Source organism: Chrysochloris asiatica, unplaced genomic scaffold, assembly GCF_000296735.1.
Source record: "Chrysochloris asiatica unplaced genomic scaffold, ChrAsi1.0 scaffold00194, whole genome shotgun sequence".
Classification (NCBI taxonomy): domain Eukaryota; kingdom Metazoa; phylum Chordata; class Mammalia; order Afrosoricida; family Chrysochloridae; genus Chrysochloris; species Chrysochloris asiatica.
The window spans coordinates 1,969,914-1,991,306 of record NW_006408712.1 but is presented as its reverse complement, the minus strand read 5'-3'; the positions used below and the strand labels follow the sequence as shown (position 1 = coordinate 1,991,306).

The 21,393-nt window shown below is 41.1% G+C and overlaps 1 protein-coding gene across 4 annotated transcripts in view; it reads left to right on the top strand.

Annotated features, from left to right (window-relative positions):
- NIN (ninein (GSK3B interacting protein)) overlaps positions 1-21,393 on the top strand; it is a 137,700-nt gene that overhangs the window by 37,531 nt on the left and 78,776 nt on the right. For all 4 annotated transcript variants that reach the window (XM_006872341.1, XM_006872344.1, XM_006872342.1 and 1 more), the window contains exon 5: positions 12,266-12,435. In XM_006872341.1, coding sequence (XP_006872403.1) covers positions 12,266-12,435 — 170 coding nt within the window. The remainder of the gene's footprint in view (positions 1-12,265; positions 12,436-21,393) is intronic.

Sequence of the window (21,393 nt, the reverse complement as noted above, 5' to 3'; positions counted from 1 at the left end):
TGAAAGTGCCATGGGCTACCAAAAGAACCAATAGATTTGTGTTGGAGGAAGTACAGCCAGGGTGCTCTTTGGAGGCCAGGATGGCCAAACTTCATCTCTCATACTTCAGACTGGTCAGGAGGGACCAGTCGCTGGAGAAGGAGATTATGTTAGGTAAGGTGGAAGGTCAGAGAAAAAGAGGAAGACCCCTAGTGAGATGGATTGGCAAAGTGGCAGAATCAGTGGGCTCAAGCGTGGCAACAATTGTGAGGTTGGCCCAGGACCAAGAAGTGTTTCGTTCCTTTGTGCATAGGGTCGCTGTGAGTCGGTACTGACTTGATAGTACCTAACAACAACAACAATTACATTTACTGTGCTGTGTAACTAAGACCATAGGTCTGGAAAGGACCCCTGTCATTTTATTGATGAGGAAACTGAGGGAAGTAGCTTCATTGAAGTCTCACAGATAATGGTAGAAGTATCACCATCGGATGTAATTCAAAGAGGCTTTCTTTTAAGGATGTGACCATCAAATGAATGAGGTGGGGCAAACCCTGTCCTCAACCAGTACAGCCTGGCCAAAGGATTCTGGCAAATGGCCAGAGGCAGTGAGATGGAGCAGGAGTGGGTTTCCTTCCATCGTTAGTTAGGACACGGACACTTGTGCCCTCATCCTCAGCACTATTTGACTGCTGCTGTATGCCATCCAGTCAGTTCCAAATCATAGCAGCCCTGTACAGGGTTTCTGAGGGTATAAGTCTTCACAGGAGTCCTGATGTGGTGCTGCAGGATAATGTGCTGGACTGCAAGGTCAGTTTGAACCACAGGTTGGCAGTTCAATCCTACCAGCTGCTCCTTGGAAACCCTATGCAGGGTCACTATGACAAATCTTTACTTTTATAGAAAAGTGGTTGTACAAGCACTGAAAGTTTTTAAACATTTCTCTCAGTTCCAACACTTGATTACATTGTTTCCTAGTAGCTAAATGACAAATGACCAAATGAACTGTCGTTATTCAGTGACAGTTAATATCCAGTGACATTATCCAAATCCACCAGAAAAGCTTGCTTTGTGTTTCTGTAAAACTCTATCTCCATAAATTGACACTGTAAAATTTTGCTTCCTAAGGACAAATATTCAGTATATTTCATATATCTCTAATAAAAATGATATAAGAACAAGGCTCTAATGGAATTAAATGAATTATTTCCTTAGTCTTGGTCTCTGCCTTTTATAACTGTTGCTGTTGTTTTTAAGATTAGGAGGTATGGATTTGATTATTTTCAGTATCCTTTTTAACACTAATATTTATAATTCTAAGACTCTTAGCTTTTTACCACTTAAAGTAAATGAGAAGACCCTTCCTCCCCACCCCTATGCCCTCAAAATGCTGAAATTCAGAAAAGGACAGAAAAATGAATTTGGGTAGAAAAAGTCCTTGTTAATTCCATACTGATTAGCCCTGTAAGTACCATCCCTCCCTTGTATGTGCCATTTAATTTTTAAGTGCTTTTCCTGGAATAAAAGAAAGACAACACTTCAGTTGTTAGTGGTACTTTCAATGTGTTACGGCTTGGAAGGGTGGGATTTTGATAGTAGAAATGCTGGCACAGACTCAAAGCTACATGGCATCAAAATGCTGTCTGGGTCTGCTCTCCAGAGGTTTGGCCCTCGTTTGATGCATCTTGCATTAGCTCTCTGTACTGTAGATGTTCGCATAATACAGGAGGCCCTTTCTTTCCCTGGTGTGGGTCACAGGAAATCACTGTCCTTTGTTTATCAGTGAGGAAAAGCATAGGTTTGGAAAAACCAAATCATTAGCGATAGAGGATTAGGCATTGTTTCAGTGCAAGGTTTTTTTTCTTTTGAGGGGATGGTGGTGGTAGTAATTTTAGGTAACATACCTTTCTATTTCTAGGGAAGCCCATAAATGATAAGCTATCCTTTCACTATCATTTAGCAGTTGCACATTGAAGCAGATCCTATGATGAGAGCTTGGACTAGATCTTGACTTGTAGTGATTGAAGATTTGTGTTTGAAACTAAGTTCAGAGGGCAGGTGTTGAAGTCTGAATGAGGCCCCTGTTTTAGGAAGTATTAGATACAGAAGGTGGTGCAGTGGATTAAGCTTTGGACTGCTAACCACAAGGACCAAGGTTCAAAACTACCAGCCATTCCAAGGAAGAAAGATGAGGCCTTCTGCTTCTGTAAAGAGGGTCACTATGAGTCGGAATCACCTCAGCGGCAGTGGATTAATATACACTGATGGGGTTCCTAAATGGTCCAAATAGTTAACACATTTGTCTACAAACTGATAGGGTAACATTTTCAGTCTACCCAGGGGCCACAGAAGAAAGGCCTGGTGTTCTGGTCTACTTCTGAAAAAAAAAACAAAAAAAAACCCAGCTGTTGAAAACCCTTTGGAGCTTTAACAGTGACTAAACTATCACGTTAATTAAGGGTAGACAGCACAGCCAATTATTGTAATTGCTTCCAATAACTTATATACCTATAAAGGTTGAATTAGCAAAAGTTGTATGATATATTCAAAACAGTAAAGAGTTATATACAACCAAATACCTCATGGGATTTGGTTTCCTGGTTTGGAGGTTTAGGGTCATGGTTTCATGGGATATCCCAATTAAATGTCCTAGTAATGTGCTGAATACTTCTGTGCCAGTTAGTTGTGTATTTCCTGGAGTTAAAGTTTGCAAGTAACCGTCCAAGAAACAACAATAGTTCTGTATTCACCTGGAGCAACAGAGGATACAGGAGAGTCAGGAATAGGAAGAGGAAATGGAATGTGTGGCTTCATTGCCTCCTGAGGAACTTCCTCCTTTGCCATGATACCCTAAAGACTAGATGGTACCAGGGGACTCTAACTGAACATTTTGAACAAAGATTTTTTAAAAGAATCATGATCAAAAGGGCAAAAATGTAGAACACAATTTCAGGTTTTCATGGACTCCAGATTTCTGAGGCCATGGAGGTTGGACGAACCATGAACTTCCAAGTAAACACATTCATTTTTAAATCCTCATCATCTGAGATGTTCTTCAAACCTTAAGCCAAAAATATCCCTTGAAGTCTTCTAAAACAAACACAAAGTTAGCCTAACTAATGAAAAATGCCTGTCTTGAGCATTATACTCTTTTAAGAATAGATCTATAGGGGATGAAAGTGACAATGGCAACTTGAAAGATTAGATAGGAATCTTAAGGAGTAATGAGTTTATATCAGTGGGAGAGTAACAACTCAGAAAAGGAGGATGAGAATGATTGTACAACTTGAAGGACGTAAACAATTTCACTAAATGTACATGTGGAAATTGTTGAAATGATATATGTTTTGCTGTGTATATTCTCAACAAGTACAACAAAATTATAATAATTTAATAAACAAACAAACTATATGAAGCACAGTTCTACTTTGTTACACATGGGGTCCCCATGAATTGGGACTGATTCCATGACAATGGCAGTACACAGATGGCACAAGGGGCTTGTTCTGTTGCCCTCTCAGTTGAGTAAGAGAAGTAAGAACCTAGTCTCCTATTCCCTTGGTGTTTGTGAGATGCTAACAGTGAGGACTATAGATAGTCTCTAGAAGTTAAAAGCAGAGCAAAATCAGTTCCACCACCATCACCAGTAATAATAACAAAAGGGTGTCCGTTTTGTGAAGAGGTGTTTATAAAGTCTTGGGGAGTTAGAAAAACTCATGACCTCCTGGTCATCAGGTATAATAATAGAACCTTTCTAGAATCAAATGAGACAACAAGCATCAAGAACTGTAAAAAAAAAAAAAAAACCCTTTTTCCAATGCCAATTTCAATTATTTGTATGCTATACAAATAATTACTAAACTGTACAATGATGTGTGTATAAGGATGTTTTTGTTGTCAAGTGTTGTTGAGTCAGTTCTGACTCACTGCATCCCTGTATAGAGTTTCCAAGGCTGTAAATCTTTGCAAGAGCAGAAAGTGTTCTCTTTTGCCTATGAAATGACTGGTGGGTTCAAACCACCAACCTTGTGGCTCACAGTACAGTGCTTATCCTACAGATCCCCATTGCGCCACCAATGTATGCTAAGGATATTCATTTATGATAGTGAAAAAATATATATAGCAAGAATAAGTGGTGTGGTGTGCCGTTGAGTCGGTTCCTATATAGGGTTTCCGAGGCAGTAAATCTTTATAGGAACAGAGAACCTCATCTTTCTCTTGTAAAATGTCTACTAGATTCCAGCTAAAGACATGATTAGCAACCCGATTTGTAACCACCACACTACCAGAGCTCCCTGCAAGCGTTGATATTTGATAGTACATATTGACTAAGTAAGTATCTGTGCAAACAAAGAGTAAGCAACTATTAAACTCTGCTGGTGTGCTGCTGTAGTTAACTACTAATTGCAAGGTTAGCAGTTCAAACCTACCAGCTGCTCTTTGGAAACCCTGTACAGAGTCGGTATAAGTCAGAACTGACTCAGTGGCACTTAACAACAACATAGAAGTTCTGGTATGGTGCTGTAGGATGAGCACTGGAGTGCTAATATCAAAGTCAGTGGTTCAAACCCACCAGTCACTCCTCAGAACCCCTCTACCAGATTGCTAGGTGTCAAACAGACTTGATGGCACTTAACAATTACAACAACAAATAGAAGAATACTTACTGTTATGACAGTTTCACTAAGGGTACAAAGGAAATCTTTTTGTAAATGATATGCAAAAAAGAAAAGAAAAAAATGTATTTAAAACTAAATAAATAGTGTTGGTGAGGATTTTGATAATGAAACCATTTACTTGGAAGTTGTGCAGTTATTTTAAGTTTATTGCAACTCCAGTGAGTGTCTAAGAAGGCTTCCAAGCAAGCAACATGAAGATGATAATTTTTGCAAGATGGCTTAGAGAATCTCTGTGTCCTTCACTTCAGTGAGCTGAAGTGAAAGGAAACTAACACAGAAGAGAGAATTAGGACAAGAATGAGATCCGAGCAGCTCCAGTTTCTGAGATGGCGAACTGGATAACATCATTAGGCATTTGCAGAGAGACTGAATACTGTGAGATTCCTCCTGACCTCCTGACCTCCTGGCCTCCTGGCCTCCTGGCCTCCTGGCCTCCTGGCCTTGGTCAGACAAAACCCCCAGGCTGGGTGACTTTCCCTGACCATCAGCTTCAGGGCTGCTACTAGCCCACACAGAAACTCTAGGAGGAAGGATCAGAGTAGCTTTGCACTTTCCTGTATTCTTGGGACAGTTTATGCTAGACAGAGAATGATGAACTTGAGCCTGTGATTCTGGCAGCCACTTATGGGAGATTGTATTGCTTTCCATCCCTCTAGATGAGGAAACTGAGCCTTACAGAGGTTAAATAGTCCTAACCTTGGTAAGAACAGTGTGCTGGGATCCAAGTCAGTTAGATGCTCAAGCCCAAGCTCTTTCCTTGAAGCCATGCTACCCAGCTCAGTAGGTCCTTCTGACACATAAAATGCTTTTAGAAAAATGTTAACATGATCATTATTAAAATGGGAGCTACAGACAGTACACTAGTTGTTGCACTGGTCATTTGTTGTTACTAAGTAGTGTTAAGTTGGTACTGACTCACTGTGACCCTGTATAGGGTTTCTGAGGAGCAGCAGGTGGGTTTAAACTACTGACCTTGTGGTTTGCAGTCCAGTGCTCATCCTACAGCACCACACCAGGAGTCTGAACTAGTCATCGGAGAAAGGATTCTATAAAAGTAGAGCCAAGAGGTTATTAGAAAGAAGAGTTATGAGCTGAGCCTTGAATCAAGGTGAGAATTCAGTTAAGTGAAATGGAAATCTCTACCTCCTTCCCAAAAACGGTTCAAGATGCAGGTCTTACTAACAGAGGTCAGCAAGCTCATCCTCCCATGAAAAGGCTTGGACAGGTTTTCAGCTATTTTAGATCAGTCAGCTCTGGAGGCTGCCACTCCATCTTGGGCTGCCTTGGAGTGAGGGTGCTAACCTTTTCCTCAAGGCCTCCTTCTGAGGTCAGATGGTACCCCACTAGCTTTGTGTCCAGAAGCCCATGTTCCACAAGAAGCATCATTCAGAGACTGGTGAGAACAGATACAGAGACTGCATTGAAATTCTGTCCACTGGCTAACATCAAGGGAGGACTTGAAAGCCCAAATTGAACATCTGGCTGTTGTGGGAGATTCTAGAAGAGAGGTCATTGTAGACCTTAGTGCTAGTGGTTTCTGGGAACAGGTGTGGTGTAAAGGGCTGTGTGTATATCGAACCATGGGATGGTGAGGCTGCTTGCCCAAGAACTCCTGTGGAGGTAGGGAGCACACTGGGAAGGAAGAGAATGGCGGATAATGGCAGATGGCTCTCCTCTGATGACTTTTTTATGCTGTTCATTCTCTCTTGTCTTCTCTTCTCCCTTCACCTTTTCGATCCCCCAAGCACTGGATCTCCAGGTCATTTGAATTGCTATGTTGGCATTTCATACTCATCAGCTGCTCCTTGGAAACCCTATACAGTGGTTGCTATGAGTTAGAACTAATTTGACAGCACTTAACAACAACCTTCCATCCCACCCTTGGCATCTTTCCATAGACACCTTCACCTCTGTTCTTCCTTTCCTCTTTGGTCTCCTCTTCCACTCTTCCCCACTTTTGTCTTAATCTGTCTCTCTAGGACTCCTGGTATTGTGCTGTATTACCAGCACTGGATTGTAAACCGCAAGGTTGGCGATTCAAATCCGCCAGCTGCTCCTTAGAAACCCTATACAGGGTCGCTATGAGTCAGAATCGACTTGGCGGCACTTAACAATAACATCTGTCTTTCTTGGCTTCAGACTCTCCTCCTCCCTCCAAAGCCCATACGTCTCTGCCCTTCTCTCTTTGGCTGATTCCATTTCTTCTTATCTTCCTCTGCCTCTCTTTGGTTTTTTATCTAGTCTTTCTAAGTCTCTAGGTCTTTCCCTCTTGGTCTTGGTAATATCCTCCCCTTCAATTCCTTCTCTTCATATGTCTCTTATTTAGAAACTGTCATTGGAATTCCTCCCTGAGTCGGGTGTGTCAGAGTAGGCAAGGAGGTGGAAATATACAGCAGCGTTGGGGGAATGCTCACTGGCTGCATGGACTGCCTGATCTCAAGTAAGCTTCCTTTTCAGTTTCATCTATTTTTAAAAGGCTTCAGAAATCCTGTAAACTTGGCAGAAATGTAGGAAAGGGCCTCAGACAAGCATCACCTGTGTGCTGCAGTTCTTTGAAGCGTGGTGGTGTCTCTGGGAATGGTTTACCAGGCTAGCTAAATGGGGCAGGAAGGGGAGCAGAAACAAAGGTCTTCACAAGCAGTTCCAAAATAAGAATATCAGCACCATAAGAGCAGGAGTTTCTTCTTTTTTGAAAGTATCCTCAGGTCATTTGGGGGAGCCAGAAGTATGAATCAAAAAGTGACAAACTATCCAACTTATCCTTAACAGGTACAACATAATGCTCTGCCCATGGCAGGTATTCAATGATGTTCTCTTTGAGAATCTCCATTACCATCCTGTGTATGTGGTATGGGTGCCACTTCACTCCATGTCCTACGCTTGTGACTTCTGAAAAAAAAAAACATTTGATTTTGTAAGATAGTACTTAGGCTCCTGGGTAGCTATTTCAGCTTCTTCCTGATTCCTGCTTACTTAGCCTTTGGCCATCCATGCTGAAGGTTTAGGAGAGGTGAGTCTTGGAGGTAATGATCAGTATCACATAGGTGGCTAGAGTACAAAGTACTGCTCAGTCTGCAGTTGGGGGAGCTGTGTTTGGGAAGAGAGCTGGGAGCAGAATGGGTAGGTACTCAAGTGTTGGTTATTTTCCCATCTAGCTTTTCCCTTCCAAGTGACCATTCTCCCTGGCATTGTATTTCAGTTTTCTTTATAGGTATGAGACCTTCTGGTTTAAAGTCTGGTGATTCATTCTGATTCTGGTCCATTATCTTGGGACAGATGAGATGTGGAGTAAACAGTGAAGTCTCTGAGAATTCAGAATTAGCTTAATTTCTAGGGAAGGAAGGAACAGTGTGCTTTTTTCATCTTCTGAATATCCCAATTATAATTTTTTTTCTTTTTTGGCCACTTGCTCTATAACAGGCTCTGTTAGTTGTTTCCGTATTACTCCAGCAACCTTAAGGGGATCGAATCCAGGTTTCTCTGTTTTCTCCTATTCAAACCACGTGTTTGGTTTGTGGAAGAAAGCATAGGCCATCTAAGCTTGGTCAGGTAGAAGTGCCTCAAAGCTACTGTGCTCTAATTGGTATTTTTATAATAAGCTCTCTAGGGACGGTATCTGAGACTCCTCTAGGCAGTCTGGGCTCCTCTGTTTTCCTTCAAAGCCCATCCTTATTCTTCTGTAGTGATGCCAAATAGGAGAAATGGAAAATACGAAAGAAGGGAGAATGACTTGGAAACTTGACAATAGAGGTAGAATTATAAACACACTTTCTTTCAAGGAACTAAGACACCTGAGGTGAGGCAGTTCTCCTAAATTGTTTCACTGGCATTTCCTCTGCCTCCTTGGAGCACATGATTGGAGAAGTTACCTTGGAATATATTAAAGGAAGCTATGTGATGTCAACAATTTTATTTTGAAATAAACTAAATAACCTCATATTACCTAGCATAGATAGAATGAAACCCTGAAATAAGCAAGGTACATCTGGGTGTGCTCATAAAGTAAATAAGGTTTGGCCCAGGTCTGCATTTTTGCCACTTTTCCAGTGGGCATGATAAGGGATGTAAGGCAGTTTTCATTTGGGTGTGCAAGACCATCTTTGAATCCTCACTGTGGCCTCCCTTTTGGTAGACTGCTGCTACTGACTTCTGAAGCTCTGACTAAGATTTTTAATGAGACTCATCGAGTTTTCAGATGCTTCACAAAAACAGTGATTGTTGACCCCAAGTGTCCTATCTGGACTTTTGTATCTTTGCTGTATTTCTTCCCCTCTTATTATTTGGGCAAATGCTCTAAGTAGGAGAAGGATGTGACAACCTGAAAGCCTAAGAGGTGACTTTTTATAAATGTTGTTGTTGTTGTTAAGTGCCATTGAGTCAGTTCCGACTCATAGTGACCCTGTACAAGGTTTCTGAGGAGCACTTGGTGGGTTTGAACTGTTGACCGTGCGGTTGGCAGTCCCATGCTGATCCTGCAGCACTATTATAAATGGTGTGATTGGTCTTCATTCCTTGGTCACCTGGATGGTTTTGGAAGTGTAATGATGAGGAAAGCTTAATGCCTTGTACTTCCTTTGTGTATCCTAATTAATGACTTTATTCCAACAAGATTATACAGTTTAATGTGGCTTTGTGATGTATGTCCATTCTGCGAAAGATAGGTGCTCAAAATTGGTGGTTATAAACAGACAAAAAAAAGTTTATGGCAGTGCAAAAATAAATAAGCAAATAAATAAACCAACACCCCATATAATCCCCTATGGTTCACAATATATTACTTTCTATTGTTGAGAAAATGCACTGTTTAAAATCCATCACTGCTTCATATACTTTGTGGTATGGTGGTGGGTGGTGGTCATGTGCTATGGGGTCAGTTTCAACTCATAGCGACCCTGTACAGGGTTTCCAAGGCTGTAAATCTTTACAGGAGCAGAAAGCCTCATCTTTCTCCCGTGGAACAGCTGGTAGTTTCGAACTGCTGATCTTGCAGTTCGCAGCCCTTTTCATAACCACTACGCTACCAGAGCTCCTTACTTTGTGGTATATTTAGTAGCAAATAGCAAGATAACCATTACATTCCCTGGGTGGGTTTTAGATGAAATCAGATTGGAGTTTTAAAGAGAGGTACTTTTCACCTGGGCTTCAAACTCATTCTTCCCGGTTCAGTCATGGCCAGTGAAGTAAAACTGGAATGGTCCCCAATTTCTAAAATGTGAGTGTACCAGAACAGAAAAATTACAGGCTGACACACCTGGATAGAAACTTAAATGGTGTTTTAGAAAACAAAACCATCTCATTTTTAGTGTGCATGTTGCATAACAACCAAATCTCTTGATGGACTTAGAAACAGTGGTACCCTGCTCAAAGATGGCAGTCGACCACACCACTTTGAATGTCACTCTCCAGAGTCCTGACAGTCACCCAGTCTCCTGCATCAGGAACCTGAAAGGGCTCACTAGTCTTCTTCCTCATCTACCATTCCAGGGCTTTAGCCCACAATTTTTCCTGATCTGGTTATTTTTATGATTTACCCAAATTTTAAAAATTCAGGCCAGTTCCAGTTTTGCTGCGTCGGCCATGGCTAAACTGGGAAGGACCAGTTCTAAGCCCTGCTTTTCGCACACTACATTTTCTCCTCTGAGAAAGTGCAGCTTGCATTATAAGTTCTTTTGCCATGGCCACCCCAGGCCAGATTCTGTTTTCACACTGTGAAAATCCATGTTCCATTTTTAGAGTTTCTAACTTCTGCTTTCAATCTTTTCTGAGCTCCCTTCGTCACTAATGGTGTATCTTGTTGTCTGCCACAAAAATTTAAGAATATGTCATAAATTAAGGATGATTCTACATTGCCTTTTATCTGACTAGCATCTGTGGGTGTCAGCTGCCAACAAGGAGCTCGGGTGTCTGGGCCGCTCCTGAATGCTCACAAGCTGACACACTCTCTTCTGATAAAAGGTACCTTTAAATATGCATGCGATTTTCAATATAAATTTTGTATGCTTAAACACTTCCTGTAAGAGAATCACTAGACCTAATAAAATAACTTGGCTGGGACTTTTTAAAACCTGGCTATAAATATCGCTAGAAATTATATAGCTAGCATAAATACTTCACTCTGAGCTTTGCTGATCATTTTCAGAATTCTTTTGATTGCATTAGTGAATGTAGTGAAGCCTGAGCTTGTACCCAGAGGAAGAGTGTTTTCGGGAAGGGGTGGTTAGTCAAACAGGGTCACCAGTCCTCCCAGGGAAGCTGGAAAGTACTGTCTCATCTGTATGATGGTTTCAGTGACAATAAAGGAAGGGTTTGGTTCCTTTAGTTTTAGACTGGTCGACTATCCCTGTTTTGATGAAAAGTGTACATAACTCATCCAAAAATCTACATATCTGAGTTCAGACATATCTCATTAAGATTGTTGTACTCAGATAGAACACATACTGTGTTCTTCAGAGAAGCAGTATGTCTGCATGGACAACTGAATTCAAGGCATTGTGTCTTTTGTATTTTGATGGAATATTTTATTATCCTAAGACTCTACAAGTTGCTAAAGTATCTCTGAGAAGGCATTTGAATAGAGTGAAGTATTTACTTTATTGCTTTAAAATTACCCCCTGTAGATAAAGGTTAGTTTGTAGCTGGTGGTGGTGGCTGTGGCAGCGGTGATGGTGGTGGTGGTGGTAAACATTGACCTTGAGGCGTTTTTGCTAAAAGGCTGATGATGCCTTTCTTTAAGGTCAAGAGATGACTCTTCTCGTTTGCATATTCCTTTTTATTGTGCAACACTGAAGCCCATGAAGAGAACAAAACGCCATTTTTTTCCCGTAATGTTTCTTCTCATTTGCTATTTATTCTCCAGCTTTTAATTTTATAATGAGATCTTGATGCCAGGCTTCATATAAGGGATTACTGTCATTAATTGTTTGGAATCCACTGGGTTGGTTTCTTTGTTCTGTCGTCCTGCTTGTTTGTTAGATCAGAAAGGAGGGTAGTTAACAAAGGAGTTAATTCAGGTAAGAGAAGGGTGTGTTTCAGACTGATTGTATGGGCACTAACTTTACAGCACTGGAATGGTTGGTATTTTAATCATTTTCAAAGACTTTCATGTTAGTTGTTATTGTTGTTGTTATGTGCCATCGAGTCGGTTCTGATTCATAGCAACCCTGTATACAGTTTCCAAGGAGCAGCTGATAGGTTTGAACTGCTGATCTGTCACTCATAGTGCTGATCCACAGGGCCACACCAGAAGTATGCTATTGATACTTCTGTCTTTCTCTCTTTACCCCTTCTCTTCATAAAATCCCAGCCCAATAAACAGAAGAAAAAACACAGCTCTCCCTTCTGTCCAGTTCTTAAATCTGTACTTAAACCCAATCCCTTGCTGCTGTTTTTGCAAAGCTTCCTTTATATAAAGATACATACTCCAGATGCTAGGAATCATTCAGAATTAGCAACTCTGCTTTGCATCTGACCTGATGGCTCCTATACGCCCACTTTCACCACAACTGACAAATGGTGGCGGTTTATTTTGAGCCAGGTATAAGAGACTGTGTCAACTAAGAACTGAGATTGTCATGTAATGTGGCCTCGACTCTTGTCTCCTTGCCTAGACTGCTCACCAGAAGCTCAACCCAAATATGTTAGAGGTGGGAAGCGTTATGGACGACGGTCCCTACCTGAGTTTCAAGAATCTGTGGAGGAGTTTGCAGAGGTGACAGTGATTGAGCCACTAAACGAAGAAGCCCAGCCTTCACACGTCACAGCCAGCGACTGCAATGAGGTAAGGGACTGGACAGGCACATTCATCGTGCTCACAAGTTTGGACACCCATAACACTGCCACAGAGACAGGACAACTGAGCAGTTTATGAAATGAGATGGACCAAACACTTGCTACTATTACTTATGACTTATTACTTATTATACTTATGGGACATGTATGGCTCATCTTTTTATTTTAATATTTTCACTTGTGTCAGTTTTTGGAGATCTGATATTTCCATGCATGCTTTATGTTTATACATTTTGAATTCAGGTATTTTCGTGACACCTGAGGTCTGCTATTTCTGGCTCTTTTGGTTTCTATCTCTGTTTTCCATGGCACTGTCACTTTTAGTTCCGCAAAATGTGAATCAGCTATTTACCCCGACCCTACCTACTACAAAACAGTATCCATGACTAAGAAATGGGAGTGTTTTTAGGGCATTTTTAGGACCTCTTGTCTTTTGTGGTGGGATAAAGCAACTGTAACATTTGTTTGATGCCTCAGGATACTGAGCTGTGGTACTTCCTCAGTACTGGGCAAGTGCTGTGCTTCTTTATGGTTCTGTCACCTCAAGCACATCACATTGTCCAGCATTCTGAGACTCACCTGCCTCCTTCGTCTCCCTTCTTTTTACTTTGCACACTGTCATAATCTACCAGTAAAGAAGAGGCAGCAACATTGCTTCTAGTCTCTCATTACGGCTCATTTAGCAGCATCCCATTTATAGAACATGATGGAAAGTACATGCTGAGCAAGCTCTAAATGTGTCTTGCAAATCTCAGCTCAGGCTGGGGCTGCAGATATTTCAGATACTTGCATAAACTGGAAAAGAAACAAAGCGTCTCAACTTTCTTATAGGTGTCTATAGACTATAGGTTGATCAGTATGACTATAGGTTGATCAGTATGTGTGTGTATGTGTGGAGAGAGAGAGAAAAGAGAAAGAGATAGCTGTCAAACTCTCATGTCACCTTATTAAACTATGGGAAATTTACTCTTAGTAATGTTACTAAGAAATCAGGCATTTCTTATCCTCAACTTTGTAGAATAGCTCCAAACCCAAAGGTAACTAGAAAAGATTGTAAGTGTTGAGCAGAAATCACCTTGGCAATGAATGCTGAAAATCAAAAGAGAACAGGACTGATCTGCCAACCAGAAGAAGTTTGCACGGATTTTTAAGCAAGTGATACCTGTCCTCATACCAGAGGACAGGAAAAGAGCAGTGTCAGAAATGACAGCGAGGAGGAAGAAACGCAGTAGGAGGACAAGAGAAATGGAATGAACCCACAAAAGCATTTCAGTATCAGGGTAGGTGGGAAGTGACTGCAGGAAACAGAAACACCCAGGATACTCGAAAGGGATGCTTAGAACATCACACACCCTGGGCTTTGTCTAGGGAAGAGGCTACTTCCCCACTGTGAAGGCAGTCCATTTCAGTGGTCCCTTGCCTTTTTTGGGCCCCTTTGAGAATTTAAGAAGTCTTAGTGGCACCGGGCTGCAAACCTTAAGGTCAGTGGTTCGAAACTACCAGCCGCTCTGCAGGAGAAAGATGAGGCTTTCTACTCCCGTAAAGATTTACACCCTCGGAAACCCTGTACAGGGTCGCTATGGGTCGGACCCGACTCGATGGCACTTAACAACAACAACAACAACAGTGGCACTGTTAAGATAAGCGCTGGACCACTCACCACTAATTCAGCAGTTTAAACCCGCTAACCACTTGGAGGGAGAAAGATGAGGTTTTATGCTCCCATAAAGATGTACAGCCTTGAAAGCCTTATACAGGCTCACTATGAGTCAGAATTGACTCAAAGGCAGTGGGTTGAGAATTTAGCTAAACACATCCCCCCCATCCCCCTCCACCCCCCAAAAAGCACATAAGCTCACACACAAGAAAATTTTACATTTAAAATTTTAGGGAGGCAAGTAATTTTCATACTTCAGTGAGTGCCATGATTATAATATTTGTCTTGCTCTAGGGCCAAGTATCATTTTTTAACACAAAGTCTGTTTTATAACCCTGGGGGATGTGCACTACATTTGAGATACTTCAATAAGAAAATTAGTTAAAAGATTTCACTACTTTAAGGGGTAGTGTCGAACTGTAGAGTAAGCACTGGACTGCTTACCTGCTAACAGCAAGGTTGGCAGTTCAAACCTACTAGTCACTCCTAGGAAAGCCTGTACAGGGTCTGTAGCAGTCAGAAATCGAACCGACTTGTCAGCACTAACAATAGGGACAAGCTTTTGTTATCTGGAAAACACTTGGATCTCTCATTTCCCACACCATTTTCAATGCTGGACACAGTATTTGATGATATGAAATAAAATTATTACTTATTTTTTAGATACTCTGTTTCTAATCAACACCTAAGAATTCCCAGAAATTTCTTCTTCAGAACTGACTTTATTCATGGCAACATACTGACTCTGGGTAAAGGTTTACTATTCAGAAGTGAGACTTTGGTTTCATGTATAAATACCGGTAATATTTGAGACCTGAGTGTGGACAAAGTCTTGCTGCCTGTGTCTTATTAAAAGGACACTTTTGAGATAACCATTTCACCCCTAATGGACTACGGCTTCCGGTACATCCTCCAGAAATCTTTAGATATGACCTCTTGATGCGGTATGTACAGAAGATTTAGTGTTTACTCAACATCAAAGAGCAGAGATAGAGGCCTGCAAAGGGTCATCCGTCTTCATTTCTGTTTCCCCAGTGACTCCTACTGATTTGACTTTGATAGTCTGCTATACCCCACAGCAGAAAGTCTTCAAAAGCACAAGATGACTCCCATTACCCTATTTATATTGCCAAGACTCATCCAACTGCCGTCTTACCTAAAAATAATGGGTTTTTTTTAGCCTATCACTTGAGCCTATCAGTTGTTGTTTTATTACTTTTTAAAATTGGTTCATCTCTTTATAAGATTAGTAGCTTCATATGTGTCCTTTTTGATATTCCTATTGGCAGTAAGAAGGCAAATCCCACTTTGGGGCAGTGATAGGTCACTCTTCACTGATGCATACAGTCTGGTGGTGGTGGTGTACCACTGGGTTAGTTCTGAGTTATGGTGACCCTGTATAGGGTTTCTGAGGCTGTCAGTGTTTGTGGGAGCAGAAAGCTTCATCTTTCTTCCATAGAGTGGCTGGTAGATTCAAACTGCTGTACTTGAGGTTAGCAGCCCAACCCTGTGGGGCAGTTCTACAGTCATAGGAATTTGTTATGAGTCAGAATCAATTCAGGGATTGCTGTTGTTTTTAAGTGCTGTCAAGTTGGTATGGGATTTCAAATGAGCAACTAGTGGGTTTGAACTGCAGACTGTGTGGTTCACAATCTAGTACTGATGCTACAGCAACACAGCAGGACTCTAGGATCACCCCCTATACCTACAAAGTTTGCTCTGTAATACACTATATAATAAGGAAAAAAATAAACATAATTTCTCTCTCCTCTTCACTTAACCAACTGAATATGACAATTTTCACAAAGTTGCAATTCTTATACTGGGATTTGATGACCTCTCTGCTTTGGCTTTGGGGTGCCTGTGACATTTTCGGGAATTAGTACCAGCAGTACACTCTGCACAGGCCACCAAAGCTCTGCAGCCTTATCTCTAAAGCCTGGGAGCCAGGCCTCCAGATAGACTAGTGCTATAGTTTTATCACTATGTACACTATAGTGTCAAGATAGCATTCCTCGTTTCCTTGCCAGTTTCCATAGTAGCTTCAGCAACTTAGGGAACTTAGTTGGCAAACATCAGTTCATGTGCTGGGCAGCAAGGGTTCGCTCTAGAAATTCCTGTCCCTTCTAGAAGCATCTAGATTTTATGGGGTGCCACATAATCATCACTATTCTGGAGTAGAGGATGCCCTGTGGCCCCCCAACTGGCTGCAGTTTATTTATTTTTGACAGATAAGGAGTTCAGAATCTGTCAGTTCTTTTTAAGGGTTTCGAGTCGATCAGGATTTCTGTATTGTGCTGTTGGTTTCTTTTTACCCCTCTTCACTTTAGCTGCTAAGGTCCTTTTGTCTCCTGCCTCTTTGTTATTGGTGGCTCACAGTTCACCTCAGTGCCACCAGCCATGATTAAGAGGCAGTGTGGCTAGGTCTCCTGTGATGTGAATATTTCCTAAGAAATAGTCAGATGTGGAGGTGGAGGCAGGCCATCCTTTGACTCCTCTCAATTCTGGATTAGGGAAGGGTAGAAGCCCTATCTTTCCTTGGGACTGTGGTTTCTCCTACTAAGAAACTTGGCTGATTTTTCTTAAAGTGATTTTAGACAATAAAATGATTTGAAACCTGTTGTTAAAAGTTAAATGGAGAGGAAGCCTGGCTGTTACTATACCAACTGGGGACTGATGATAGGATAAATCAAGTAATCATTTATTTGAGGACTTAAGGTAAACAGTAGGTTGGAATGCTGTCACAAGCACCTATTTAAGCTGTCCCCAGGTGACTCCATTCCTGCTAGGATCTCCTGAATATATAAACTAATAACTCCTCCCCCATAGCAAAAGAGGTTACTACAGGTTGACAAGAATTCATCCCTAGGCTCCTGGGTTAGTTTGCATGTCCTTGTGGGAGACCCCTTCCCATAAGCATAGCCAAAATGAGATGCACTTTTCAGCCATTATGTTCTCCTGTCTACCTATAACCCTTTCCCATCAAGAGAACACTGAGATGTAGGAGATTGAGAGGGATGCCATTATAGAGATCACTCTGGAGCAACCAGAATGTATTTTTCATGTAAATCCAACTTGAAGCTTGAGGCTTCATTAGTTGCAAGCAACTTGGAGCCTGTCTCATGACTGTACAGCGCACACCATTGTGCTGTGCCACCATGGATGAGAGCCCACTATGGGTAGCAAATACTCCACTCTCTTGGTTGGTCTCATCCCCTGGAATAGAATGAATGAGAATCAACCTTGTTATCAGCTACTCTACTTTTTTCCATTTTTATCATTGTCCCCTTTTGTTTCAGTTTATATATGTTAAAGCCCCCACACAAATTGTAAACATGTTAATAATCTACATCTCACCCTTACCACCAGTGCTTTTATGTGGCAGTTTAATTCTTTTAGTGCTGAAAAAGAAAATATCGAGCGGAGCTATTTTAAGCATGTCTCCCCTACCAACTTTCGTTTACAAGACAATAAAGCCATTCTGTAGGGAAAGCCACTGTAATCTTGCTAATGTTCAGTACTAAAATGTATATTTCAGAATTTCATTTGGAACCTTAAAGCAGAATGTGCTAATTCACAACTGACAGGTGGGTTCTACCATCCGGTTGAAAAGTGCATTCTCCTTCTAATTTAGTGTGTTTAAGGAGCTCTGGTAGCGTAGTGGTTATGAATCGGGTTGCTAACCTCACAGTCAGCAGTTCAAAAACTACCAGCTGTTCTGCAGGAGAAAAGCTTTCTGCTCCCGTAAAGATTTATAGCCTCGGAGACCCTGTACAGGGTCACTGTGAGTCAGAACCAACTCCACTGCACATAACAACAACAACAACAATCCAACAAATGGATCCCTTGGGAATCTGACCTCTCAAGTAGGTGGGTATTAAAAGAAAAGTAGTGATTTTTCTTTGTTCATGGGATAATGTTCACTTAAGGCAATTCATTTGGATGGTCTATTCTGAGTTAATCCAGACTAACTAAAGGCACATTCTTGAATCTACCCGAGGTATGATTAATAAGAAGGTTTTGGTTGTCATTGTTATTGCTTTGCTTAGTTAATAAACAAAAGTGAGTTTTTAGGCTCAAAGAGTAATTGATTTTTTTCTTATAATGAAGATGGTTTTTATATACATCGACTACTAAACTGACCTTGAATTTTATGCTTGGGATTCTGAGCATAAAATTTTTTGAGTGTAGGTGGAAGGAAAAAAACTAACACATTCTCAATTCTGCCCTCTATTACTCAGACCTAGGGGAAAAGGTTGGACAATTAATACAATTGTGGCCAGGCCACTTTGCTTTTTGCCCTGGTTGAAAACAGGGGACACCTTGTTAACTGTTTTCCTCCACAGGGAATAAAGCAGGTTTAATAAGATTTGTATCAAGAGCAAGGGGCTTTAGACAATTGTTTCCTCCACAGTAGACAATAGTAATGTAAGGCAAAACCTCAGGCTTTCACATTGTAGTTCAAGTGAGAACCTGAGAGAAGAGTTCAAGCCTATTTGCTGCCCAAACATGGACAAGCAAATCTAGTCTTGTGTTGGGACTGTGGGGTAGGTGCATGGTACTGATGGCTTAAAGGCTAAAACATGAAAAACTACTTTTACTGCACTACATAAATTCACAATTCCTCAAGATGTGTGAAACTGGCTTTTCTACCCGTTATGTTCATTTTCATAGATGTGTAACTTTATGAATTATTCATTTACATTGAATAGAGTCGGTATTTAATTCCAGAGCAAACTTCATCAGTAACTGGGAGTAGTTCTGCTAAAATCTTCTTTGGTTGAAAAGGATCTATCATCCCACTAGTCCCCTGTTACAGTCCTTGAGTTTGAAAAAGAAAGTAATTTCTGTGCTGATGGCATTTCTCATTTCTTTTCATCAAAAGATGTGATATCATCAGGACAGATTTTTCTAATGGAATTCTAGAGTTTCCCTTTATATTTCCTAAATTTTATTAAATTATCTAGAGTCCTGGTGTGGCAATGTAGGATAAGCACTGGACTGCAAAGTTGGTTTATACTACAAGGTCAGTGGTTCAAACTCACCAGCCACTCCTTGGAAACAATATACAGGGTCACTCTGAGTCGAAACTGACTCTACAGCACTTAACAACAATTAGATTATCCAGAGATGAAACACTCCATAAAAACACATTAGTAATTCACTTGAAAGTGATATAAAATAGCCTCTTGTCCTGACAGACACTTTCAGACATTCAGGCCTTGGTGTCCTGGACATCTTCAGGGAGATTTGATGCAGAGGGAGATTCCCTTGGAGTCCCGCTCTCGCCCTTACCATCACAATGTCGGTATTGTCAGGCAGTAAATCAAACATAAAACAAATAAAAATTAGCAACTTATTTTAATGATTATAGGAACATTTTTCAATTATACCAATAAATATATTCCAACTTGTTGTTGTTAAGTGCCATTGAGTCAGTTCCAACTCAACAACCCTGCATAGAGTTTCTGAGGAGCAGCTGGTGGGTGTGAACAGTTAGCAGTCCAGCGCATATCCTACAGCACCACACACTAGAAAGGCAATAATTCATAAGTGAATCAACAGATACCTGTTAAGTACAGATGCATTAAAAAAAAATCATTTTCCAGATGACAGGAAAATTTTGGAAATAGTAGTGATGGTTGTACAGCATGATGAATGTAATTAATGTTATTGAATTGTACATGTTAAAAATGTGAAATGGTAAATTCTTTGTTACATGTATACTTACCACACGTACATACATTTCCTTTAAGGACTTTAAAGCCAGTGAAACAAAACCAATACCCAGTCATTGGTAGGAAAAGAGATAGTTCCTCTTGTCAGTACTTAAGACTTTTTATCAGTATAGCAGAACGCATCTAAATGTGTGCACATTTAGAATGCATTGATGTTATTGCTATTTATCCCCAGTACTGCCTTGTAGCTTTCAATTGCTTATAAAGATAAAGGGACTGATTTGCATTCTAATCATGACCATTTTGCAGCTGAGCATCTTGTCCCTGGACTCAGAATAGAGAGCTCAAGAGCTGCCCAGTCAGGCCTTCCACTGCCTAGATTGCCTTCAAAGACAGGAGAGCAGGAAGTAAACTGTAGTCCTAGAAAGTATCTCACAGCAGAAACACAGCCAGCCCTGCTGAGCGTACATAGCTTCCAGTACCCAGCGCCAGTGAAGGATTTGTAAGTACTTAAAACTATTATTAGGAGCCCTGGTAGCGAAGTGGATTATGAACTGGGCTGCTAGATGAGGCTTGCTGCTCATGTAAAGATTTACAGCCTCAGAAACCCTAAACAGGGTCACTATGAGTTGGAACCAACTCAATGGCACACAACCATCACCAATAACAACACTATTAGTAGGAGCTCTGGTGGCACTGTTAGATAAGCACTGGGTTGTTAACAGCAAGATAAGCAGTTCAAACCCACCAGCTGCATCACAGGAGAAAGATGAGACTGTCTGCTTCCATTAAGATATGCAACATCAAAAACCTTATACAGGTTCACTGTGTGTCAGAATAGACTTTGTAGCAGTGGGCTTTTGGGTTAGCACTATTCGTGTGACACACCATGGAGACATTGTTTAATAAGCCCTGAAGTTTTCATCAGGATTCTTGGAGTGACTTCCTGGATAAGCACTGGACTGCTATCCACAAGGTTAGTAGTTCAAACCCACCAGCCGCTCCTTAGAAACCCTATACAGGGTCACTGTGAGTTGGAATCAACTTGATGTCACTTAATAACAACAAAGTTTTGATCAAGGATTCCTGGTGGTGCAAACAGTTAAGCAATCCATTGCTAAGCTAAAAGTTGGCAGTTCTAACTCACCTACAAGCTCGGGAAGAAAGACTGGGTTATCTGCTTTCACAAAGATTACAGCCAAGAAAATCCAATGGGCACGACTGCTGTTGCAGGGGTCTCTTTGAGTTGAAAATGACTCACGTGCACTTAGGAACAGTAACAAAGTTTTTTTGTTTTGTTTTTTTTTAAATGTTTTATTGTGAATTATGTGATAGTTTACATGGGAGAACATTAGTTTTACATTCATTCTGTCATATATCATCTCATTGCCATGGCTACAATCCCCTCCATGCAATCCTTCCCCCGTACCCCCAAGGTCTTCGGCACACAGTCCCTCTCCCTCTCTGGATCTAAAGTCTCCAGCTGCTCCATTGCTCCATGTCATCATCTCTGCCTCCATTTCAGGCATCACTGCTTCTCTGAGTAGGGTCCCGCTCTCTGCTCTTCTCCCTTGATGGTCCTAGGGACCTCTGCTCCTCGACTGAAAAATTA